This window comes from Ptychodera flava, chromosome 15 (assembly GCF_041260155.1).
Source record: "Ptychodera flava strain L36383 chromosome 15, AS_Pfla_20210202, whole genome shotgun sequence".
In the NCBI taxonomy this organism is placed as follows: Eukaryota; Metazoa; Hemichordata; class Enteropneusta; family Ptychoderidae; genus Ptychodera; species Ptychodera flava.
In genome coordinates, this window is record NC_091942.1 from 2,959,754 (window position 1) to 2,986,356 (window position 26,603).

Sequence of the window (26,603 nt, forward strand, 5' to 3'; positions counted from 1 at the left end):
GTCCTAACTAGAATTCATTTCTCATCAATAAAAATGAAGTTTACACGTGTATAAACCAAGTTGACAAGCTGAATACTGTGTATCTCAATATGCTTAAAGGAGTTGAACAAGAAAACACAATGAAAACAAAACTGGTGAAAAATATCATCAAAAGTTACAGCTACTGTCCCTTCATGTTTGAAGGGTTAAAAGCAGTAGAGATGGTTTAATTTTAAAATTAGTGTTTTCCACTTGAATTAAATCATTTGATTAACTGATCAATGAAGGGTTTACTGGAGTCTAGGGATAGTTATGAAATTACATGTAAAAAATATCAATTTCCTCACACAGGATAAAGAGGTTGAGATACAAAGAAAAGAAGTAACCATTCCATTCTGCTTGACAAACTTACAGAAAAAACTCAAGAGAGGTAGGTGAGGCAATAATTTGAAAGAAAGAAGGGGACGAAATATTAATGCCAGATTCAGCAACAGAAATTATGTTGATAATGTTTGAACTGAACTCAACAGTGTAGGCAATTATTGACACTTTTTATTGGGAGAAAAAGCTTAAATTTTCAGCAGCTGTGAAAAGAGATTTCCAACCAACAGTACTGGCACACTTGACATTGGCACATGAATTGTGTGAAGGCATTCAGGAGCTTACAAACACAGATGAGAGACGGCGTATAACAGTGTCAACCATGACACTTATTCATAGAGTTTAGGTTAGTATCAATCTTGTGATCAGAATCAGATTTTATTTATTGACATGAAGCCATCATATTATTGTCTGTGTTCTTAAGTTGCAGAGACCAAATCTGAATCTGAAGTGGAGGCCAGGTCATTCCGTGCAAAAATCTCACCTGGTGACAATGCTACAGCTGAAGAAGAACTCCAGAGGGAAATCAGGTAAAGAAAACAAAATTTATCTCTGATGTTAATTATTATTTTTATTATTAATTCTTTATTTCGGACAATGAGCATGTCCACATATATAAATGATTACAGAATTGGAGGAAAAAATGATACAAAAATGGTGACATCAAGAAAAATTCATTTATGGCTTAGACCATGAAGATATATTTTTGTACAAAGAAACTCAGATTAGAAGACTGAATTTATCCATCTTCTCCTCAAGTCAGAAGTGAAGTACACAACATCATACACCTTAAGTGTAATTAAGTTTTCACTCATAGAAATCCTTTTCATCAAACTGTTGATTTGCTTTCTAAGCAAAGCGTCAAAAGTGTCAATCCTATTATATACAAACATAGTACTGGCGCTGCTGCGTCTGTCATATTGCAGAAATATGCGACCAGCGTTATTGTAAGCAACTTTTAATTGTTTCAGGGCGCTTTTATTATAGCTGACCCATAAATTACCACCATACAATTGATAACAATGTGCTTTAAATAGTTAACACTCTGAGAACACAGAGAAAATTTTCTCAAAAGCATGTTAGCAGAGATATAAAAAGATCTCTTCTGACGCATGATATCAGAATTGTCACTGAAGGTATTTGTCAACAGATAGCAGAGGTGTTTTTTTCTTTTCAACAAATTGCAGTTTAAATCCATTGAGATAAAGAGCCGGAATATGTTCAATCAAACATCGCTTGAAAGTCATACACATACATACAGTTTTCTCTGTATTGAAAACAATATCATATGTATTGAAAACAATGTCACGTAAGTGACAGTTATTTCAGATTTTGTAGTTAGTTTAAAATGTTAGTGTATAGGAAGTTGTTGACATTTTATTTTGATATTACATAGAAAAAATTAGCAAGTGCATGTACATTAGGGGAAGGCTGCATTAACTTGCATGGTACCTGAAACCCAAGTTCTTGCCTGACCAACTCGGGTGACAAACAGAAGACTTTTAATCCCCAAGGTGTGAATGTTCCATTGTTATGTTTATCTAATCCAGCTTGTGCTATTGTAGTGCCATTGTAGGAAAGGCAGGTCTGTGAAATTGATCCTCTAGGGAAGTCGGGTATTCCTAAGTTGATGGAGGTTTCCCGTAATGATTAGGAAGGTTTTATCCATAAGCACTGTATTATAATGTACATATTTAATATAATGAATGTCAGTTACATTTTGATACAATTTCAGTTGTTTTTAGTTTGATGTGGTAGTATTTCTTTTATTTACTTGTAACTGTTAGAGTTTTCCATCTCATTAGGGTTATCAACAATCTGTAATTTAATTTTTTTGAAGTCATGACACAAAGATAACTACATGACATTTAAAACTTTTTACTATGAAGATATCCAGCAAATGTTATCACGAATCTTGTAGCTCTTGACTATCTTGTATCTTTTCATAATTTGACAATTGAAACAGTAAAGATATGTTCAGCAAGATGGAGATACTTGGTCAGTTTAATCTTGGTTTCATCATTGCCAAACTTAAACAGGACTTGTTCATCATTGATCAGGTAAGTGGAAACTTTTGACTCTAAAAATGTGTTCAATTACCAGTGCTTTGGTAGATTTTACAGCTTTTTAAGCATAATAATAATAATAATAATAATAATTGATTCATTTATATTGCGCTTTTTACTGTAATCTGATCAAAAGCGCATTACAAAATATAACTGAAAAAAATTAAGATAACTTGGCTTCATCATAAAGAAAAATATTTACATGCTGTGAAAACAGCGTCATATAACACTGCAAATGTCTCACTAAATAAGTAAATGCTTGATATTCTGAATTCTGCAGATATTATTTTGACACGTTTTCTCCCAATTTAAGGCTCATGATTCCTAACAACACTTTTCAAAATGAATAATTACTCACTGTTAGATCTAGTTTAAGACAACTTGGCAAGTATGAAGATTGAATTTACAAAATGTAATTTAATGGCAGTTTTGATCCCAGAGATCGGTGTGTTTTAAGTACAGTAATAAAATAATTACAAAGGTTTTGCCTTTTGTTCTCTTTTAGTCCCCACGGACACCGTCCGGGGGGACTTATAGGTTTGGTCATGTCCGTGCGTCCGTGCGTCCGTCCGTTCACGCAGATATCTCAGAGATGCAAAGAGCGATTTCATTCAAACTTGGTACAAGGACATTGACCCATGTCATACAGATGCACGTCGATTTGTTTTGTTATACGATCCAATATGGCCGCCAGGCGGCCATTTTATTATGATTTTTTCATGTAAAGAGCCATAACTCAGACATGTTTCAGCCGATTTTATTCAAAGTTGGTACAAGGACATCGACCAATGTCATAGATATGTACATTGATTTGTTTTGTGATATGATCCAATATGGCCACCAGGCGGCCATTTTATTACGATTTTTTCATGTAAAGAGCCATAACTCAGACATTTTTCAACCGATTTTATTCAAAGTTGGTACAAGGACATTGATCAATGTCATAGATAGGCACGTTGATTTTTTTGGTGATACGATCCAATATGGCCGCCAGGCGGCCATTTTATTACGATTTTTTCATGTAAGGAGCCATAACTCAGGCATATCTCAACCCATTTTATTCAAAGTTGGTACAAGGACATTGACCCATGTCATACATATGTACATCGATTTGTTTTGTGATACGATCCAATATGGCCGCCAGGTGGCCATATTATTACAATTTTTTCATGTACAGAGCCGTAACTCAGACATGTTTCGACCGATTTTATTCAAAGTTGGTACAAGGACATTGACCAATGTCATAGATAGGCACGTTGATTTTTTTGGTGATACGATCCAATATGGCCGCCAGGCGGCCATTTTATTACGATTTTTTTATGTAAGGAGCCATAACTCAGGCATATCTAAACCCATTTTATTCAAAGTTGGTACAAGGACATTGACCCATGTCATACATATGTACATCGATTCGTTTTGTGATACGATCCAATATGGCTGCCAGGCAGCCATTTTATTACGATGTTTTCATGTACAGAGCCATAATACTCAGACATGTATCAAGCGAATTTATTCAAAGTTGGTACAAGGAGATTGAAGATTGACTAATGTCATACATATGCATGTCAATTTGTTATGTGATACGATCCAATATGGCTGCCGTGCGGCCATTTTGTTACGATTTTTTCATGTACAGAGCCATAATTCTCAGGTATATCTCAACCGATTTTATTCAAAGTTGGTACAAGGACATTAACCTATGTCATACATATGTAGGTCAATTTGCTTCAGATATGATCCAATATGTCTGCATGGCAGCCATTTTGTTACAATTTTTTCATGTCCTTAGCCAAAACTTGGGCACATCTCAACTGATTTTATTCACGGATTTTATTGAAACGTAGTACAAGGACATTGACCTATGTCATACATATGCACATTGATTTGTTTTGTGATACAATCCAATATGGCCGCAGTGGTGCCATTTTTTTTTCTGAATTTTTCATGTCCGGAACCATAACTCAGACTTGTATCAAGCGAATTTATTCAAAGTTGGTACAAGGACATTGACTTATTTATACATATGTATGTCGATTTGTTTCACGAGATGGTCCAATATGGCCACATGGTAGCAATTTTGTTATGGTTGTTTCATGTCGAGAGCCATAACTCTGGCAAGTCTCGACTGATCTTATTCAAAGTTAGGACATGGACTTTGACTTATGTTATACATATACGTGTTGATTTTTTAAACAGTAAGATCAAATATCGCTGCATGGCTGTGATTTTGTTACAATTTTCGAATGTACAGAGCCATAACTCAGACATATTTCCACCAGTATCATTCAAAGTTGGTACAAGGACATTGACCTATTTCATACATATGCTCGTCAATTTGTTTCACGTCATGTAGCAGTAACATGTCAATTACTGAAGTTTCGTAAGTAGGCTGATATGTCAAGAAATACTGCATCAAATTCATGAAATTTTGTACAGATGTTGAGCTCACATTGCTTTAACATTGAAAAAGACATTTATCAGTGTCATTTTCATTACTTTTTAATTGCATAAGTAATGAACTTTCCTAATTAGAGTGATATAGCCACAAATTAATACAACGTCAAATTTGATGAACCTTGATACAGATGTTGATCTCATAGTGTTGTAAATACTGCATCAAGAAATATGGTAACAGTGATAATCTGTTAAGTGTTAGGATTGTATGCAAAAGTGTTTTACAACATCCTGTTGATTAATTCCTAGTTGACTCATTTTATGAACTTTAGGATGGTTGCCTACATTGGTTTTATGTTTTCATCACCATGGAACTCATTCTTGGCCATTGAGCACCATCTGTATCGCAGTATTTTTATCACAGACCTAATTAATGAAGATGACTCTATCCTCTCTGAGGACATGTAATCAAAGTCCCCATTAACAAGTGGGGACTGTGTCATCAACGATGACTTGTTTATGAGTAAATTTGCTTCAGCAGATGAGTGTGATTAGGTCGTATACCTTTAAGTGCAGTCCCTCCACCAGGATGGAGGGACTTTGCTATGAGTAAGAGTAAATCAACTGTTTCTGGTGGATTTGCTATGAGTAAGAGTAAATCTACTGTTTCTGGTGGATTTGCTATGAGTAAGAGTAAATCAACTGTTTCTGGTGGATTTGCTATGAGTAAGAGTAAATCAACTGTTTCTGGTGGATTTGCTATAAGTAAGAGTAAATCAACTGTTTCTGGTGGATTTGCTATAAGTAAGAGTAAATCAACTGTTTTTGGTGGATTTGCTATAAGTAAGAGTAAATCAACTGTTTTTGGTGGATTTGCTATAAGTAAGAGTAAATCAACTGTTTCTGGTGGATTTGCTATAAGTAAGAGTAAATCTACTGTTTTTGGTGGATTTGCTATAAGTAAGAGTAAATCAACTGTTTCTGGTGGATTTGCTATAAGTAAGAGTAAATCAACTGTTTCTGGTGGATTTGCTATAAGAAAGAGTAAATCAACTTTTTTTGGTGGATTTGCTATAAGTAAGAGTAAATCAACTGTTTCTGGTGGATTTGCTATAAGTAAGAGTAAATCAACTGTTTCTGGTGGATTTGCTATAAGTAAGAGTAAATCAACTGTTTCTGGTGGATTTGCTATAAGTAAGAGTAAATCAACTGTTTCTGGTGGATTTGCTATGAGTAAGAGTAAATCTACTGTTTCTGGTGGATTTGCTATAAGTAAGAGTAAATCTACTGTTTCTGGTGGATTTGCTATGAGTAAGAGTAAATCAACTGTTTCTGGTGGTTTTATTATAAGTAAGAGTAAATCAACTGTTTCTGGTGGATTTGCTATGAGTAAGAGTAAATCAACTGTTTCTGGTGGATTTGCTATAAGTAAGAGTAAATCAACTGTTTCTGGTGGATTTGCTATGAGTAAGAGTAAATCAACTGTTTCTGGTGGATTTGCTATAGTAAGAGTAAATCAACTGTTTCTGGTGGATTTGCTATAAGTAAGAGTAAATCAACTGTTTCTGGTGGATTTGCTATAAGTAAGAGTAATCAACTGTTTCTGGTGGATTTGCTATAAGTAAGAGTAAATCTACTGTTTCTGGTGGATTTGCTATGAGTAAGAGTAAATCAACTGTTTCTGGTGGATTTGCTATGAGTAAGAGTAAATCAACTGTTTCTGGTGGATTTGCTATGAGTAAGAGTAAATCAACTGTTTCTGGTGGATTTGCTATAAGTAAGAGTAAATCTACTGTTTCTGGTGGATTTGCTATAAGTAAGAGTAAATCAACTGTTTCTGGTGGATTTGCTATGAGTAAGAGTAAATCAACTGTTTCTGGTGGATTTGCTATAAGTAAGAGTAAATCTACTGTTTCTGGTGGATTTGCTATAAGTAAGAGTAAATCAACTGTTTCTGGTGGATTTGCTATAAGTAAGAGTAAATCAACTGTTTCTGGTGGATTTGCTATAAGTAAGAGTAAATCTACTGTTTTGGTGGATTTGCTATAAGTAAGAGTAAATCAACTGTTTCTGGTGGATTTGCTATAAGTAAGAGTAAATCAACTGTTTCTGGTGGATTTGCTATGAGTAAGAGTAAATCAACTGTTTCTGGTGGATTTGCTATAAGTAAGAGTAAATCAACTGTTTCTGGTGGATTTGCTATAAGTAAGAGTAAATCAACTGTTTTTGGTGGATTTGCTATAAGTAAGAGTAAATCAACTGTTTTTGGTGGATTTGCTATAAGTAAGAGTAAATCACTGTTTCTGGTGGATTTGCTATAAGTAAGAGTAAATCTACTGTTTTGGTGGATTTGCTATAAGTAAGAGTAAATCAACTGTTTCTGGTGGATTTGCTATAAGTAAGAGTAAATCAACTGTTTCTGGTGGATTTGCTATAAGAAAGAGTAAATCAACTTTTTTTGGTGGATTTGCTATAAGTAAGAGTAAATCAACTGTTTCTGGTGGATTTGCTATAAGTAAGAGTAAATCAACTGTTTCTGGTGGATTTGCTATAAGTAAGAGTAAATCAACTGTTTCTGGTGGATTTGCTATAAGTAAGAGTAAATCAACTGTTTCTGGTGGATTTGCTATGAGTAAGAGTAAATCAACTGTTTCTGGTGGATTTGCTATAAGTAAGAGTAAATCTACTGTTTTGGTGGATTTGCTATAAGTAAGAGTAAATCAACTGTTTCTGGTGGATTTGCTATAAGTAAGAGTAAATCAACTGTTTCTGGTGGATTTGCTATAAGAAAGAGTAAATCAACTTTTTTTGGTGGATTTGCTATAAGTAAGAGTAAATCAACTGTTTCTGGTGGATTTGCTATAAGTAAGAGTAAATCAACTGTTTCTGGTGGATTTGCTATAAGTAAGAGTAAATCAACTGTTTCTGGTGGATTTGCTATAAGTAAGAGTAAATCAACTGTTTCTGGTGGATTTGCTATAAGTAAGAGTAAATCAACTGTTTCTGGTGGATTTGCTATAAGTAAGAGTAAATCTACTGTTTCTGGTGGATTTGCTATGAGTAAGAGTAAATCAACTGTTTCTGGTGGTTTTACTATAAGTAAGAGTAATCAACTGTTTCTGGTGGATTTGCTATGAGTAGAGTAAATCAACTGTTTCTGGTGGATTTGCTATAAGTAAGAGTAAATCAACTGTTTCTGGTGGATTTGCTATGAGTAAGAGTAAATCAACTGTTTCTGGTGGATTTGCTATAAGTAAGAGTAAATCAACTGTTTCTGGTGGATTTGCTATAAGTAAGAGTAAATCAACTGTTTCTGGTGGATTTGCTATAAGTAAGAGTAAATCAACTGTTTCTGGTGGATTTGCTATAAGTAAAGTAAATCAACTGTTTCTGGTGGATTTGCTATGAGTAAGAGTAAATCAACTGTTTCTGGTGGATTTGCTATAAGTAGAGTAAATCAACTGTTTCTGGTGGATTTGCTATGAGTAAGAGTAAATCAACTGTTTCTGGTGGATTTGCTATAAGTAAGAGTAAATCTACTGTTTCTGGTGGATTTGCTATAAGTAAGAGTAAATCAACTGTTTCTGGTGGATTTGCTATAAGTAAGAGTAAATCAACTGTTTCTGGTGGATTTGCTATAAGTAAGAGTAAATCTACTGTTTCTGGTGGATTTGCTATAAGTAAGAGTAAATCAACTGTTTCTGGTGGATTTGCTATAAGTAAGAGTAAATCTACTGTTTCTGGTGGATTTGCTATAAGTAAGAGTAAATCTACTGTTTTGGTGGATTTGCTATAAGTAAGAGTAAATCAACTGTTTCTGGTGGATTTGCTATAAGTAAGAGTAAATCAACTGTTTCTGGTGGATTTGCTATGAGTAAGAGTAAATCAACTGTTTCTGGTGGATTTGCTATAAGTAAGAGTAAATCAACTGTTTCTGGTGGATTTGCTATAAGTAAGAGTAAATCAACTGTTTTTGGTGGATTTGCTATAAGTAAGAGTAAATCAACTGTTTTTGGTGGATTTGCTATAAGTAAGAGTAAATCAACTGTTTCTGGTGGATTTGCTATAAGTAAGAGTAAATCTACTGTTTTGGTGGATTTGCTATAAGTAAGAGTAAATCAACTGTTTCTGGTGGATTTGCTATAAGTAAGAGTAAATCAACTGTTTCTGGTGGATTTGCTATAAGAAAGAGTAAATCAACTTTTTTTGGTGGATTTGCTATAAGTAAGAGTAAATCAACTGTTTCTGGTGGATTTGCTATAAGTAAGAGTAAATCAACTGTTTCTGGTGGATTTGCTATAAGTAAGAGTAAATCAACTGTTTCTGGTGGATTTGCTATAAGTAAGAGTAAATCAACTGTTTCTGGTGGATTTGCTATGAGTAAGAGTAAATCAACTGTTTCTGGTGGATTTGCTATAAGTAAGAGTAAATCAACTGTTTCTGGTGGATTTGCTATGAGTAAGAGTAAATCAACTGTTTCTGGTGGTTTTATTATAAGTAAGAGTAAATCAACTGTTTCTGGTGGATTTGCTATGAGTAAGAGTAAATCAACTGTTTCTGGTGGATTTGCTATAAGTAAGAGTAAATCAACTGTTTCTGGTGGATTTGCTATGAGTAAGAGTAAATCAACTGTTTCTGGTGGATTTGCTATAAGTAAGAGTAAATCAACTGTTTCTGGTGGATTTGCTATAAGTAAGAGTAAATCAACTGTTTCTGGTGGATTTGCTATAAGTAAGAGTAAATCAACTGTTTCTGGTGGATTTGCTATAAGTAAGAGTAAATCAACTGTTTCTGGTGGATTTGCTATGAGTAAGAGTAAATCAACTGTTTCTGGTGGATTTGCTATGAGTAAGAGTAAATCAACTGTTTCTGGTGGATTTGCTATGAGTAAGAGTAAATCAACTGTTTCTGGTGGATTTGCTATAAGTAAGAGTAAATCAACTGTTTCTGGTGGATTTGCTATAAGTAAGAGTAAATCAACTGTTTCTGGTGGATTTGCTATAAGTAAGAGTAAATCAACTGTTTCTGGTGGATTTGCTATAAGTAAGAGTAAATCAACTGTTTCTGGTGGATTTGCTATAAGTAAGAGTAAATCTACTGTTTCTGGTGGATTTGCTATAAGTAAGAGTAAATCAACTGTTTCTGGTGGATTTGCTATAAGTAAGAGTAAATCTACTGTTTCTGGTGGATTTGCTATAAGTAAGAGTAAATCTACTGTTTCTGGTGGATTTGCTATAAGTAAGAGTAAATCAACTGTTTCTGGTGGATTTGCTATAAGTAAGAGTAAATCTACTGTTTCTGGTGGATAATCAATTGGAAGGATTTCAAGAGACATCAGGTCATAAATTTGTGAATAATATTTGAACAGTCACTCCTGTATGTTGAAAGAATTGCTAAGTACTCTCAAGTGTATGCTTACTGTGACATTTCACCACTGTGAATTGTATTGTACTCTGAAATATCAAATGTACATTTCACAACAGTGCATCATATCATTAAATGCTAGTAATTTTGAGAAATGACAGTACTACATATTTTAAGTTAGATTGTATCTGTGTTTCAGCATGCAACAGATGAGAAGTACAACTTTGAAATGTTACAGAAACACACAACATTACAAAGTCAAAGACTGATTCAGTAAGTATTTAAGTATTTGACAAATACCGGTACACCAAAGTGTCTTGGGGTTGTCCTGATATGTGATTGCTGACTTTCTTCATCTGGAATACTAAGTAGCATCTCAATTTCTTGTCACTGCAATGTAGAAATAACTGAAACTGACCCCATCTGTTACTCTCAATGCTGGTGTGTCCTTTTTTCTAATGAAGACAATTTAATGTTTATAATTTAACTATCAAATAATCACACTATACTCTCCTTCACTGATGATTTTCTCATTAGTTTGTCATACTCTGTCATGAGACTGATTTGATAGATCTCATTATGGATTTGATTACATCAGAAAATTTGCATTTCAGGGCAAAAAATCTTGAACTGACGTCTGTGAATGAATGTGTGTTGATGGACAATATTGAAATATTCAGAAAGAATGGTTTTGATTTTCTAATCGATGAGGAAGGTGAGTTCTTGTTTCACTTGGTTGGAATAAGTAATCTCAAGTGATTTTATAATTATAATTATGGATAAATTGAGTGAAATTTTGCCTGTTAAAATTTTTAGAAATACAAAAATTATTAATATACCAAATGAATATTTCATCCCGCCATAGACGCACTGTTATGGCTGTTTGACCGTCCAAATGTTTGTTATCTAAATGCTAGGAAATATGAATTTATTCACACCACGGTTATTCTATCCCATGTGTTCACATGTCTGTAAGCCTTTCCTGTTGTAACATTGCATTCGCATGTGCCTTATAGCTGAACCAACTCAGAGGGTAAAACTGTTGTCACTGCCGATGAGTAAAAACTGGACATTTGGTAAAGAAGACATTGATGAACTCATCTTCATGTTGAGCGATGCTCCTGTAAGTTCTCATTAGAGTACAGATTACATGTCATGATATCAGTGTACTAGAAGCAAAAGTTCAGTGACTTGTTACCAGTAGCAACAACCACTTGATTTGTCGCATTGTTTTTACGCTGAGTGATATGATCGGATGTCGATTTTCCACTTGCAAATGTGGAAATTGTAAAAGAAAGAGTGTCAGCTGGCTGCAAAAGTTACATTGATTGGAGTCTGGCCATGTGAATACAAGAATGCTTAAAAAATAATCGGTAGGCATGTTAAAGTTGTGTGACATGGTAGTTCTACTATACTTGAGTGAGGTCAAAGTCATTATGATATAAAGAGACAGGCAGCCAGGTTCTGATGTACTCATTATCAAGAACAACTTTGAATCAAAGTGGATAATAGTGTCTTACTATTTGATCTACATGCAGGGTGTAACATGTAGGCCATCAAGAGTTCGGCAGATGTTTGCATCTAGATCATGTAGGAAATCTGTCATGATTGGCACAGCTTTGAATAAAGCCGAGATGAGCAAGGTAAGCTATCTGTACATAAAAATCAGCATTATTATGTAGCATGTGATATTCTAAATGTTTTACTTAACATCATGTTGCATGTGATATCACAAATATCGCATGTGATATCACAAATATCGCATGTGATATCACAAATGTCGCATATATCACAAATGCTGTGTTTCACTCAGGATACTCTGTAGTTGTTTATTGATGTTACATATTTATTCTGTGATCCTATTCAGAACAAATGTTCTCCAACTCAGCCGACATACATGTAATTTGCTAGTCTCATCAACAATAATTTATGCACCTAGGTCAGCTGTGTAACCAATCACCTCATATTTTCAAAATAAAATAACTTCAAACCAGCCACAATGAAGTATGGAGACAAGCTTGTCAGAGTGCAGAATTTCATTGGAACATGATTCATTCACCTTGTACATCTATCTGCTGCAGTTCTCACAAAGGAATAGACCAAACAGGGCACTATTTTGTTAAGGGAGGAACCCAGTAAATTTCACCAGGATTTCCCATGGTATATCAAAGTGGCACTCCCATTTGGTAACATTTTTAAAACACATTTTTTTTAGTGCCAACGGTCGATATTTGACGTGGCGACTGCGCGCGGATCGCGAGATATCGATAAAAACATGTCTTCAAAAAGTAAAAGTTTGAATTCGGTGGCCCACCTAAATTCAGCTTCCAAACATCAAACGTTCGGCACTGGGGCCATTGTCAACTAAGCTATGGAGTACGAGTCTACACTAATGCTGCTGTACGCCACAGTACCACTTGCCTCGGTGATTGGTCATGCTTCGTGGGAGAAGGCCGAGTCTTACCGACTTGGTGATAAAACGAAAAAATTTTTTGCTGATTCCACCAGAATTCGCATAGGTGACTAGCCCAGTTACGTGCGGTTGATACATAGCGGCCACCGTGTGGTATGCATTGACGCATAACATGCGCGCGGCGAACCACACGTACTGTGTGGCAGACGACAAAATGTAGTCATCAGAGGCGGCTAATATTTAACACGTAAAAACTTATGTTTATGTGGTATTGGTTAAAAATATAATACAACTGATTTAGAATAATGACAACGACAAAGCTAAGAAGAAGTTTTCAAAACTGACATGTGGTAAAGGCATAATGCTGTATATAAAGTCTTCGCAGTGGGAGGTAAAATTGCGTCGTTCGAACTTATTATGGACTCCCTAGAATATCGTCAATCAGCACAACAACAAACCTTTGGTGGATTTCCCGTCATAATTAGAAACGATCGTAAAACTTCGGGATGTGAAAAATACGCTCCGGAAATGACATGTTTTTATCGATATCTTGCAATCCGTTGGCATTAAAAAATGTGTTTTAAAAATGTTACCAGATGGGAGTGCCTCTATCAATGCAATAGAGAACAACAGAGAAATGGTACCAGGGTTCCCATACCTGTTGCTATGTTCTCAAACCTTAGAACAAACCTCTGACTTACCACTTTGCACATCTAGTTCTCATAAAAGTAGCTAAAGCATAATGGGTCCATCTGACAATGTCACAACAATAAATTCATTTCTTTTCACAGCTTGTCTATCACATGGGAGAAATTGAACAACCATGGGTTAGTGTTACAATACTTTATTTCTCTTTGTACAGTTTTTACAAATTCTCCTTGAGATGGATACATAAACAACAGTTACACTCACTCTACATGACATCAAGTGATTCAAATGTTCATAATTTAAAACCTCACTTTGCCCAAACCCAGTCTCATTACAACGGTTCTGTAAAGCAGTACTATCTATACATCATATGTATGAGGTTATCTGTCTTTAATCATTTCAAATAAATATCTAACAGATGATTTTCCCCGAATACTGACAAATTTGAGATTTACTTGTACATTATTACATCAATATGATCATTTACAACCTTCCAATTACCACACACAAGTCCGCCTCTTAGCTCTTGTCAGTATGTGATTGCCTTTTGTGCATAAAGTTCAGCTGATTAATTATAAAAACAAACTTCAGAAAAAGGTAGTTTACCAAATAGAAATCATTGCATCTTTTTATGCATTTCACACTGCAACACTGACATTTCATTTTCACCTTTTCTGATATTTTAGAATTGTCCACATGGTAGACCAACGATGCGTCATCTCTTCAACTTAAACATGTTACCTGATTAAGGAGATTTCTCACTTGAAGATGCTAATCACCAGGACTTCAAAATCTATCATTTCACTCCTGTTTGTAAATTACTTGATATTTCATACATATAACATGATTTGAAATGTATTTTTATAATTCATATGCAGTAATAAATCTTTGTATTGTATAGATAAAGTTTGTTCTGCATTTGATTCATTAGAAAAATTATTGACAATAGAGAATGTAAATTTCGTTAAGCACTTCCCGTATCCTTCTTCATCGTCATGTTTATTTTTTGATCACATGATTATCATGTGTCAGTCACATGACCCATCTTTCCACCCCTCTAACCATCTTTCATCAACTTTGGAGCAGTCAAATTCTGGTTTCCCAATTCTCTTGCTTACTGAATTATGAAGCCGACACATCCACTGGGAAAAATTATGTCTGTTACTTGTGTCTGGAGTATCGGTTTGCAATCTGTGTGGGATAAAAGAATAAAAAATATGAAATTGGGACACTTTCAAGTTTTGGCATTCCACTGATTTGACACAATAAAGTATGAAATCTACATATGCTAGTACTGTGTGAGAGGAAAGAATGATGCAGTTTGGGAGAGACAGCATACTTATCTCAGGCCAAAAAAAAATAAATAGTGCTGTTCCGATAACATGGTTTTCAAAAATAGGGTAGGTAGGTAGGCAGGGATTTTTTTTTTTCTAAAATATTTTTATTTTTAAATGTGCATTTTTCAGGGGTTCAGGGCGATCAAACACTGGTCACAATATTTCCAGGAAATTGTACCATACATATAAAAAAATAAAACATAACAGACATCCTCGTTCAAGCAAAATTCAAATGCCAGGTAACAAACGTGTGATGTTACGTGTTTTTTCTTTCTTTTTTTTACTTCCGCGTTTACGTAGCTCTAAAAAGTCTAGGGTCAGCAGGTAAAAACTAGGGTAGGTTTAGTTATTGAACAGCACAATTTTTTTTTGCCTAATCAAAGTTACCATGGAAAATGAAAGTAGATTTTCTTGATATTAAGCCTGCTTAGCATTCTCAACATTTTGCTGTTTTGCAGTGCTTTTATTTGGCAAAGTAATGAGTACTTGACATTTGCTGGTAGATACACTGTTTGGAAACCTTAGCATTATTCCTCATTGTGAACAAATCTAGATAAACACAAGAAGATCCATCACTCAAAGAGTTCTTCATGCTATCATATCTGTTTATGGTCAGTAGGACGGAGCATCCCTGACTGACAGCTTGTCCATTCCACTTTTAAAGGCAGAATCTAGTCTGAAGGAAGCATTAGCGAGGAGCACTCTCAAGTGATGATTTTTCCATTCTACAAATGTAGAGTCCCTAATGCTTTGCAATCTATGTTAGCAGGGTAGAGACAACAGATTTTTTATTTCTTTGATGATGCTGGAATATTCCCATCATACCGGCATATGATATTTAAATGACCTGTGGGGATAACTATTGATATACACCAATATTATGATTCTGCTCCTTTTGGTTATTTTGAGCAATCCTGTGAATACATGTCAATACCATCTAGTACTATACCTTTTTCTGAGGTCTGATGCACATTCATCACAGGGAAAGAACTTTGAAAACAAGTGGACGAACTGTTTCATATCTTGTTGCTGCTGATTAGATGGTTTGTCAGGGTAGTAAGCTGCCATGGTGTGTAGAAATGACCAAGTGTTACGACCAAGCTCTTCTCTGTCCAGGGGACATTCTGCATCATCTCTCACTTCCTGAAAAAGCAGTTGTCTGGTTAATTGTTTGGCAAACTTTTATATCATGCCGCGATTTCATTAATGGTGTGTTAGAGTAAATGCACTGTTAGTGTAAACAATAAACTTTACAGGGACTGACAACTGCCACAGAAAAGTCTTTCTTCAGATTCTCAGATCATGTACTCTAGTTGGTGTTTAAAACCTAAATCAAATTCAACAACAAACAGGTTGTACTTCTTAGTTTTCACATATGGATTGACTAACAATAGGCCAAAGCCTATGCTTTAAGTTTGTTAAGTTAATCATAGGAATGACAATAGCCTTGTTCACGGTTACAGGTTTGTTACTAAATATAGCTGTACGCGCGCGACATCGGACACGCAGCTTGAAATGCGGACAAATTTTATCAATGTTGCATGCGTGGCTGTTTTTGCAGCTTGTACTCTGAGTCGTGAATATGTTTTTTAGTATTCACTGTTACACTAGCAGTCGCCCACTGAGATGTATTTTCGTCGTTCTTGCATGCGCAATTTTCAAAAGCGTAATCTAAAAATGCGGACAAATATTTATTTTTGCATATTAATGAGAGAACAGTGACGTAAACTGTGAACGGCCCTATTCACAGTGATAATAACTTTTTCTTTTCTCCCAAAGGGTTGCAGTTCTTATCTTGCCAATCTCGACATATTTGTTGGAAGGAATTGTCCCCACCATACTTGATGAATTCAGTTTCAAATCCTCGTACACGCTTTATTGAATGTTTGTGTCAAGACTCAAATCTATCGTGTAAATTTTTGTCTCACATCAATAACATGACATTTGTCATGAACATTTGTTTTGATGTCATATTGTACACATGTATACAATCATATACACAATTGTTTCCAATTTTAACGCATTGTTTCGGCCAACTATCATGTGTATTTTTTCCAAACATCAGAAAATCCCTTAGCAAATTTTGCTCTGATCTTTTTTCAATTTCTGGCAACTCCGTTTTTCAGCTTCGTGTGAGGGCGCTCTACTAATTATCACTATAACATTACGAAAGATACAATTTCAAGTTTCAGTTGAGCTTTCACTTCATTCTTTCGTCGAGTATATTAAAAACAGCTGTACTTTAAATACGAGACTTGTGAGACATTTATTAGGAGAGATCAAGTCCAACTTTTTTCACTTTTAATTTACTCACTGTTTCACATGCAATATTACGTCAGGGAGTAGCACACAGACAGGTAACAGGTCAGTAACACACAGCCACTGTGACACAGCTTTTACTATCTCACCTTTCTTTGCAATGTCTCAGCTGATAGCTCTATGCCACGCGCTTGAGCGAACGATCTGAAATCCGTACAAGCTCTGCATGGCTTCTTTTTGCCCGGTTTTTCACGGTTACCATAATAACTGTCATCGTGCTCAGCATTGTGCATGCCGGAGAAAAAATCTCTGGACGCTGCCATTTTAATTGCAAGGCATAGTGGGAAATATACCTTGCTTGATAAAGAAAAGTAAAACTATTTTATAAAAAGTAAATTAATTAACGAATAATTCTGTAAATGCGTACTTTAGAAATAGTTTTAAGACGGAGAACGTAGCGTGAAGACTTAAAGCGATCAAATGAATTCATTGGTGGCGGTGACTTGCTGGAGGTAAGAAAACGCAAACACTAGCAGTAGCAGAAAGATGGCTGCTCCCCAAACATTTCGGGAAGCCCTGAGGAGAGGTAAATATGCGTCTTACTTTACCATAATCAAAAGAATTGTCGCAGAGAAGTAAACTCGTGAGGGATGTGAGTTTATTCATTACTGTTGAAAATATCTGCACTTCAAATGCCAGAAAATTATTAGCTCCATGGCTATGCCAAACGAGTGCGAGTTTCAGAGACGTACCAGAGATTTGACCCCAGAGAGTTCAAGCAGGGTCATGTTCCAAGTTGTGAATTAATGTTCTCCGGATAGTGTGGCAAGTGACTGTTATGATAAATTTCTACACCCCCCCCCCCCCCCCCCCCCGTGTATCTACTGTTACCATAATTGCAATGATACGACCTGGTGAATTATACTTATGTGTAGCTGCAATTGCCATAGTTGCTGTACATCATTCATCATATTCTTGGGTTTTACCTCCTGGAGCTGGGTGCATCATATACCATACACGTATAGTACAGTATCTCCAGGTTTTGGTTGGTGTTGTGGGTTGCAGCTGTCCAACAAACAAGCCTTGGCAAAACCTCGAGCCAACGTACTGAAGCTACAATTGCCAGCACTGACTCGCTCAAAACAAGGGCTTGTTCACAGTCTCTTGCAACACATTGCAGCTTCAAGCTTTGTGTTCAGAGTTCAGCTAGCTGTGTCAGTAACACCCTTACTGGTCTTATTTTCAGGATTTGTTCCCTTCTTCAAACATGCATGGGATAGGGAACCAGTCATAGTGGTATCTGTTGCTGCAGGTTTAGCTGGTGAGTATATCAACAGTGGAATATTTTTAAGAGATGACATGTGATACAAGATTTCTTCATTCAATATGCACTTGGATGCATGAACTTGTGGGTCACAAGTGTTGTCCTGGGTGAATAGCAAAAATTGAATCTTGAAGTTTTTTCTGCTGCTAAATGTTGAACAAGATCTCAACTACGCTCTCTTTTCTAGCTAAAGTGTGTACACTCATGTTGGGTTAGAGCATTGTAATATAGCACTATTCAAATCTGGAAGAATACTGATGATTCATCATCTCCCCTGTCTCCATAATTTGGCACTGAGAAAAGTTTGTTGTTGCTGTGAGACAATTTAAAGGTAGCTATTGAGGGTACATGGTGGTAGTGTTAGTCCGCAGAATGACAAAGTTTGGTGTTTGCACATGTTGCCACTTACTTCATCTTCAAATTTTTCATGTTTTGTGCTGTTTCAGGCCCTCTCCTAGTGTACCTCAGTCCTCTGACAAAGTACGCTCGTGAAGGAAATGCAAAAATGCCATGGGACTATCCAGGTGAGTGAACAAAATCTGTTGCAGAAGAGCTCATTACACATGCCAGACACTGAGTTTCACATTCTTTGCACTGTCTGTTGGTCATGCCAACTGAGATTTATGTATTCTTATATTTATAAACTTATATTATACCGATATATTTTTGTATCATAATTACATACATGCAACAGCAAGTATGTAATCAAAGAAATCTCTCAAAGAAACAAAATTCTGTACATCGAAAACCAAAATTCTCCTCTGATTATACTTTGCATGTTCTTTAAAAAATTGCATTGACTAAGGAGCAGGCACCAGTCATTTTACGAACACATCAACTGGAAGGAATTGCAATCTTTGAGAACTTGTCATTTAATATCTTTATTATTAGACTGTTGACAAAATTTTAAGTTGTCCATCGTACTTTGAATTGCAAATAGTCACCAGTCTAATAGAATGTAATGAAATTCCTTTATTTTTTTTCCATTTCAGTTCCGATAAGATACGAGGCAGGGAAAACTGGACCTCCAACCAGTGTGTGATGTCACAGACAGTATGCAGATTTATTTAAAAATTTAGACAGTGTGTGAAAGAGTGTTCAAACATCAATGTGCTTGTCAGCTAAACATTTTGATGATTCACTTTCATAGACGTTCAGCATAGAGTGTACATGCCCTTGGACAAAACCAGTAAATCTTTTTGTTGTAACCAGTGAAAATTTTGGATTTTCTTGTAAAATAAAGAATGCTTGGTATCATGAAATTACATGTTGTGTTTAAATGATTTGTTAGAAGAGTATTTCTGAAAAATTAACGCATTGGAGTTTGTGACAGCTACAATCATTGCCAATTCAACAAAAGGTTTGAAATCTCTCTACCAAGGTTCCTAACATTTACAGTAGGACATACTGTTGACTGAATACATGGATTCATGTGTCCACAAGCAGGTGAAAATTTGCCCAATGCCAGGAGGGCAAATTGTCTGCTGCTGTTAGGGCACATAAACCCATGTATTCAGGTAATATTTTTATTACTTGCCTCATCACAGTTAATGCTATAGATATTTAGTTATATGCAGGGCATTCTCAAACAACTTTACCATTATCGAACAGATTTTAATGAAAGATAAAATAGCAGTGCCCACATGGATAATTTGCGTTGTGTCTACCTTGACGTCAAAAGCGTGAAAGGGCTTGACCAGACTGGGTAACTATGGAAACCAGTACATACATCATTCACACAGCCTGCTAACTACCCAGATGTTCCTATTCAAATAAATGCACCGATTTGCTCAGACATTGAGGCATGTAATAAAAGACCCCTTGCCACTGATTTGATATGGGCCTTAGCTTTCCAGAGCTTTGTGCAAGACCCCTGAAGATGGAGCAGAAAAGGATTTTTACGGGATACCACCAAAGTTCCCTCACTGAAATGGCAAGAGACTGCTCAAAACAAAATTTGTTCTAAAATTATATCAATCTCTCATTTACCTCCTGCAAACAATGCCTCCAGTTATGTTGAATTACATCATACCGGTACCAGTATATTGATGGCACAAATACAGCAATCTGATTGGTCGAGATGCAAAAGGAATCGCGGTATATTGGCAATACACTACGGCTGGAATACGCACGAGTTCTTAGCAAGAGCAAAAATCCATTTTTGACGTTCCACGGCAGAATTTCAATATACTGGTATGATATAATAGCAATAAATCACACCCAACGACAGCATACCACTCGATTTTGACCAGTTCACGATATATATGCACAAGCGATAGCAAGTGCATATATGTCATGAACTGGTCAAAATCATGTGGTATACCATCGCTGGGTGTGCTTTATTGCTTAAATATACCCAACAAAAATTTCACAACATATTCTGTGACTATGTACACTAAATGTGTTAGTCTGAAAACTGGACACTCATCAGCCCACTCTCTCACAGATCCTTTCCAAGCATACACGTGCCTTTTTACCATATTGCCATCTTATATTGACTGTGATGGTGGAAGAACCATCAAGTGTTGTAATTGTGCATGCAAAACATTGATTACACTCAAAATCTTTTAATGAGCGACAGCAAATCAAGGAGGCAACTATTGATTTCATGCAGACTTTAATATATATGCTGGCATAACATATTGACCAACAGTGTTGTGACCCAGCTAGACATCGTGAAAAATACATGAAAAATAATCAAGTAGATAATGTATGAAACATACAACTGATATAGCTTGCCTTGATAAACGGTTGGCAGATAGGGATGTCACACTACAGATACTTTAAGGATACAGTCATCATGTATCATGGGAACTGTGCAGTTTGACAATGTCAACAGTTCAAGAGCCGACGAAAAGGAAATTGCCAACTTTCATAATCTCAACCTCAGAAAAGCTGGTGGAAAATATATGCACTTCAATTACACAAAGATTTGCGGTCAACCCACCTTACTAAAGAAGCGACTTTATTATTCAAGTGGACCTCAACTATGTAGTGATGTTGACTTTTCAATTCATTGTACTACCAAGTGAGCGCCATGATTTCACGAAATCCTTTCACAAGCAACATCTAAAGGTTATGTGATGTTGTTTACCAGTAGAAATTAAATATTCCCATACATTTACCTTTATTTTTTTTTGATACCTTACCACATGATTGCCTTTGCAGATACGGCCGGAAACCACTGTAGATCATATCCTCTTTATCTCCCTACTCTCTGTTAAACTTCAAACTATTTCATCTACAAACACGATTGTAGACAGCAAATCTGACAACTTCAGACACTGTGATTGACGTTAGTCACACATAAACATTCCATAACAATACAGAAAAGAAAATACCGTAACGGCGGGAAAAAAAAATAATCTGCCTCTCTATATGAAAATCTTACATATTCAATACACGAACATGGAAGCCGCTACTAGGTCCTTAGGCCAAAAAAAAAAAAATTGTGTGTTTCCTGTAACATGCTCTTCAGAAATAGGGTAGGTAGGTAGGAAAAAAATTTTTTTTTGGTAATTTTTTTTTCTCTGCAAAAAAGAAAATTTTAATACCCTTCGACAAGGTCAAGGCATCGTCATTGTCAACACAAAAGATTACATACACGAATGCAAAAGACAATTACGCAACACTCAGTATTATACACAACTAGACAGTGACGACACAGAACAAACAGTAAACAAAGTACACGAACTATTAAACAAAATGTACGAGAACAAACACATCGACCATGATACTTATAAGTATCTCGATCCAAAAAACATAAAAATCCGTACCCCGCATTGGTACTTATTGCCTAAAATTCACAAACCGCCGCCTGAAAACTCAACGTTTGCAGGGAGACCAATATTTAGTGGCTGCTCCAGTCCCACTAACAGAATTTCAGAATTCCTGGATTACTTCATAAAACCACTGGTCCAGCAACAACCGTCAAATATAAAAGACACAACAAACTTCATACAAGAAATAGAAAAAACAAATTTCCCCCACATGCATTTCTTGTAACACTCGACGTGGTGTCGATGGACACAAACACAATTCATGACGAAGCGATTCGGCTAGTCAGTGAAACATTAAACTCACAAACCTCGCTTCAAACAAATTACGGCATCAAAAAACCACCACGGAAGACTTAACAGTTTTGAATTTAACAAGCAATATTTCCGCCAAACCCGCGGCTGCAGCATGGGATCGAATGCCTCGTCAGAGATAGCAGACATTGCTTTTCATGAACTTGAAAAGAAAATAATCGTAAACAACCACAACAACATTCACTTCTGGAAAAGATTCAGAGATGATGTCTTTGCAATCTTTCTGGGAACACAAACCGAACTCACTAACTTCATTCAAAATCCACACAATGCGCCCAACGTTTTAAGTTTTCATACGAAAACTCAACACGAGAAATTACATTCCTAGATGTAGTAGTTTTTAAAGGTGCAAGATACCACAAAGAAAATATCCTCGACATCAAAACACATACTAAACCAACAGACACATTCCAATTTCTACATAGAGAATCGTGTCACCCGACAGCAACATTTAATGGCTTTATCAAAGGTGAAATCCTTAGATACGCTCGCACTTGAAACAACAATGACGACTTTACTAAAAAAGTCGCTTTCTTTAGAAACAAACTACTCGACAGAGAATACAAAAACAATGAAATCACGAATATTACAGAAAAAATAAACCACAGTATTCGTAATACACTAACAAACTGTACAAGTACACGTAAAGAAGCAACAAACAAACTCATCTTCAGTACAACATACAGCCCTTACATAAAAACAAAAGATCTTAAGGGAAGTCTTTTGAAACATTTGGCTGAACTGGAGAAGGACTCAACACTAAGGAATCTATTCCCAGAATCACCAATCATTGCTTACAAGAGAAACAAAAACCTAAAAGACACACTAGTCAAAACAAAATTTACAGAAGTAAAGAAACAAAAAACAAACAAACCAGACCACCAAACGGACTCACAACGAGACCCAAACATTGATATTTTTGCCTTGCTATTCGAAGAGCAAGACCACTAAAATACATTAAAATAAATTTTCACAAACACAAACTAACGAAAGAATCTACATTGCGACTGATGAGAAACTACACTCGGGTTCGAAACGCAAGCGTCAAAGGGCCACTCATCAACTTTGTAACACCATAGGTCCGGCACTGTCTCGCCATAAGCTTTCCCCACTCAAACAAAGTATTACCGTACACACTAACCCAAACTTCCCTACAAATATCCGAGGCGAAACAAACATTTTCATTAACACAAAAAATCGGATAAAAATGTAGGAACACATTTTTGAAACGAATCAAACACAAACTCGACACAAAAACATTTTGGATAGTTAGGTGGGGAGCCTCTTTCACACTTTTTACAATCGCCATAAGCTTTCCCCACACAAACAAAGTATTACCGTACACACCAACCCAAACTTCCCTACAAATATCCGAGGCGAAACAAACATTTTCATTAACACAAAAAATCGGATAAAAATGTAGGAACACATTTTTGAAACGAATCAAACACAAACTCGACACAAAAACATTTTGGATAGTTAGGTGGGGAGCCTCTTTCACACTTTTTACAATCGCCATAAGCTTTCCCCACACAAACAAAACATTACCGTACACACTAATCCAAACTTCCCTACAAATATCCGAGGTGAAACAAACATTTTCATTAACACAAAAAATCGGATAAGAATATAGGAACACATTTTTGAAACGAATTAAACACAAACTCGACAGAAAAACATTTTGGATAGTTAGGTGGGGAGCCTCTCACACTTTTTATATTTTTTCTTGAACGTGATCGCATTTCTCACACTGTTACGGAAAACACGCTTGCACAAGCAGTCGCTATTGTTGTTTAATGACGTCATGAAATCACGCGTGATTTTAAACTTTTCCCAGCCAATCTCGCGGGATTTTTTTTCAAGGTCCAAAAAAAGTTTAGGGTCGGGGGGTTTGAACTAGGGTAGGTCGGGTTACCGGAAACACACAATTTTTTTTTTAGGTCCTTACAAGTCTGCAATTTGCCTTGTAATCTGACTCATGCCCTCCTGATGCAATTGTCGCAAATAATCATCAACATTTGTTGCAGCTAGAACAGCCTTAGTGACACTAGGAATACTACAATTTACTCTGAAGAATGGTATGACCCATTCATCAACATAACATGTCTGTTTCTGGTATATCTGCTTTCTGGTATCTGCTTTCTATTACAGGTTAATTTCGGTTGGAAAAAATCTACTATTAATGGCCAAAATCATGCTGACTTCTAGACTAAATAAAAAAGTTATTTAGACAACTCTGGAACATGGTCAGTTAACCACTACATTGTATACATGTAAGTTACAGTGGAGGACACTGGCTATGTCTCATGCTAAAAGCTCAACCAAAAAAAACAAACACCGTAATGTGTTGTATCACAGTCCCTTTACGTGTATGGAGGGACTGTGGTTGTTTTCTGTATTAAATATCAGTGTCTCTCCAGGCTAACTGAACCTGAATATCATGTCTACTGATGCTGTGATGGGCACTCTCTTTCAAAAAACATGCAGATGCTAGGCAAAGTGTTCCTTCTGAGACACTTTTGCAGTGAGTGGAACTAATAATAAACTCTTGACCTTCGGCTTCTGAAACATGTTAGTGCAGACTAACCTAGCAGTATATTCCAATGTGTTCAGTTCAGACTGGTCAAATTCATAGCTGCTTTATGAGTCACGTTATCGCATGAAAGTGGCGTGATACAACGTTAAAATCCATTCTGAGGCAATTATGCGTAGTAAGTTGCTTGTAAAAACTTGCATATCACTATTAATGAAACCATGATGATTTCTGTGATAGGACCAATTAACTCACGGCTTCCAAAGTGTACCAAAAATGTATGATCTACAGTGATATTCCAAACCTTTGTGTAAGTTTATAATGCATTCATATCCCTGAACTTGAAAACGATGTCAACTGAGAAGATAAGCTCTTTACAAGAATGCACTGTCATCATATCAAAGGTTTAACTGGCAAGGATTGGTGGCTAAACTGGTTGAAACATATGGTACTTCTGAGCAGAGGTAAAAGATTGACGGATAGGAGGCCCTCAGTGTTGACCAATGTCACAGGACATGCCTGTGATGACAGAATAGCTCTAACGGTCAGCCAATTCAATCAAACCAGATGAAGGAATTCACACTGTCATGCTGCAACCAGATGCAATCACTGCACTTTCTCTTGTGCACTAGAAATATCTCAAACTGCAAACAAGCCAAACTAGTTTCACCTTGCTCTTTGGTCATCTTACATCAGTGTGGGCCTAGCTATCGATGCTTCAACCTATGACAATACTCACTGCTTGAACATGTGGCACAGTCCCCATGAAACAACAAACATCTTGGGAGTTTACATATAGAATATTTGGCACAACTAATCATTACAGAAGTACATAAATGGAATTTTTCACCATTAATAGTCTTTTTGGCGTGACTTTATCATTGAAAGCATACATTACATTGAATTGAACGTTTAATTTGCTATTAAGCACAGTTACCTGTCACTGTTTTAACAATTGTTATAACAAGGCTTTGAAGTATGTACCAATTTCTGTACATAAATGACAATCACTGCAAATATGTTTTACTTTGAAGATATACAGAACAGATCCACAGTAAATTTAGGCGTACACAACTGCATCTCACATCACAGATACAAATAACAGCTGATAAAATAGAACAATCTATTTTGCTTTTGTTGTATTTCATTCTCATCGTCAATCAATAGTATCTTTGGGCCAGCCACTTGATTACTACTGCTGCAAAGAGAGAGAGAAATTTGCAGCCAGTTTCAGCTTGGGTTTGTTTCTGTGAGATGGTTTACTTTGGCCTTTGGATCTGTGTCTAGCTGGGCTGTCTAATCGTGTGGTGTCACTTGAGGCATTGCAAAGTAAATCTTTGTCCACGGTGGCACTCTGTGCACGTTCAGTGCTATTTACAATGTCTGTAGCCCCATATACTCCACTAGAAACAGCAGTTTGGAACTGGGGTAAGTCTTGAAACAGACTGTCGCTGAGAGATAGCCCACTTTGTGATTCCCCTGGCAAGGCACCAAAGATCCCATCATCGTTTGTGTCTAGGAGACTAAGCTCTGCTGGAGTTGCATGAGAGTCCCGTATCCTGCCATTCAGATCTGAAAACAGCAAAACCATTCTTTACATTTTCTCAAGATTAACATAATCTTTGATGTGTTATTAGAAGGAAAAGTTAATAATGAATCAAATTCTTCTGATTCTGAGAAAAAATAGTTACGGTGTTTGTATTTCCCTGGAATATTTCTCCTTAATTCAATAATCAACATCACAGCTTAATTGTCAAGTGCCTATCTGTTACACCTCAGCATTGCACCTGATATCATAGGAGAATTACGTTGAT

The 26,603-nt window shown here is 36.1% G+C and overlaps 5 protein-coding genes and 1 long non-coding RNA gene across 9 annotated transcripts in view; 3 read left to right on the forward strand and 3 right to left on the reverse strand.

Moving 5' to 3' along the window:
• Window positions 1-14,151, forward strand: part of LOC139150872 (mismatch repair endonuclease PMS2-like) — a 27,942-nt gene extending 13,791 nt beyond the window's left edge. For both annotated transcript variants that reach the window (XM_070723301.1, XM_070723302.1), the window contains 9 exons: window positions 331-409; window positions 785-890; window positions 2,327-2,420; window positions 10,384-10,457; window positions 10,799-10,899; window positions 11,201-11,307; window positions 11,723-11,827; window positions 13,389-13,424; window positions 13,932-14,151. In XM_070723301.1, the coding sequence (XP_070579402.1) occupies window positions 331-409; window positions 785-890; window positions 2,327-2,420; window positions 10,384-10,457; window positions 10,799-10,899; window positions 11,201-11,307; window positions 11,723-11,827; window positions 13,389-13,424; window positions 13,932-13,994 (765 nt within the window). In that variant the 3' untranslated portion in view covers window positions 13,995-14,151. The remainder of the gene's footprint in view (window positions 1-330; window positions 410-784; window positions 891-2,326; window positions 2,421-10,383; window positions 10,458-10,798; window positions 10,900-11,200; window positions 11,308-11,722; window positions 11,828-13,388; window positions 13,425-13,931) is intronic.
• The window catches only part of LOC139150901 (alpha-N-acetylgalactosaminide alpha-2,6-sialyltransferase 5-like), a 417,953-nt gene that overhangs the window by 238,174 nt on the left and 153,176 nt on the right, over window positions 1-26,603 (reverse strand). The window lies entirely within an intron of this gene.
• LOC139150874 (FAD-linked sulfhydryl oxidase ALR-like) lies at window positions 14,132-17,181 on the reverse strand. The gene is made up of 3 exons (XM_070723307.1): window positions 16,991-17,181; window positions 15,532-15,725; window positions 14,132-14,436 (listed from the first exon to the last, which is right to left on the reverse strand). Exons 1-3 carry the CDS (start codon window positions 17,162-17,164, stop codon window positions 14,274-14,276), a joined length of 531 nt encoding a protein of 176 aa, XP_070579408.1. The 5' UTR covers window positions 17,165-17,181; the 3' UTR covers window positions 14,132-14,273.
• LOC139150875 (NADH dehydrogenase [ubiquinone] 1 alpha subcomplex subunit 3-like) lies at window positions 17,278-19,427 on the forward strand. The gene is made up of 4 exons (XM_070723308.1): window positions 17,278-17,427; window positions 18,088-18,162; window positions 18,612-18,689; window positions 19,158-19,427. Exons 1-4 carry the CDS (start codon window positions 17,388-17,390, stop codon window positions 19,205-19,207), a joined length of 243 nt encoding a protein of 80 aa, XP_070579409.1. The 5' UTR covers window positions 17,278-17,387; the 3' UTR covers window positions 19,208-19,427.
• Window positions 20,768-24,412, forward strand: LOC139150906 (uncharacterized). Its single transcript, XR_011556299.1, has 2 exons — window positions 20,768-21,590; window positions 24,197-24,412. It is a non-coding gene; the product is annotated as an uncharacterized lncRNA (long non-coding RNA).
• LOC139150899 (meiosis regulator and mRNA stability factor 1-like) overlaps window positions 21,694-26,603 on the reverse strand; it is a 35,693-nt gene continuing 30,783 nt past the window's right edge. The window contains exon 27 of the mRNA XM_070723356.1: window positions 21,694-26,361. Coding sequence (XP_070579457.1) covers window positions 25,982-26,361 — 380 coding nt within the window. The 3' untranslated portion in view covers window positions 21,694-25,981. The remainder of the gene's footprint in view (window positions 26,362-26,603) is intronic.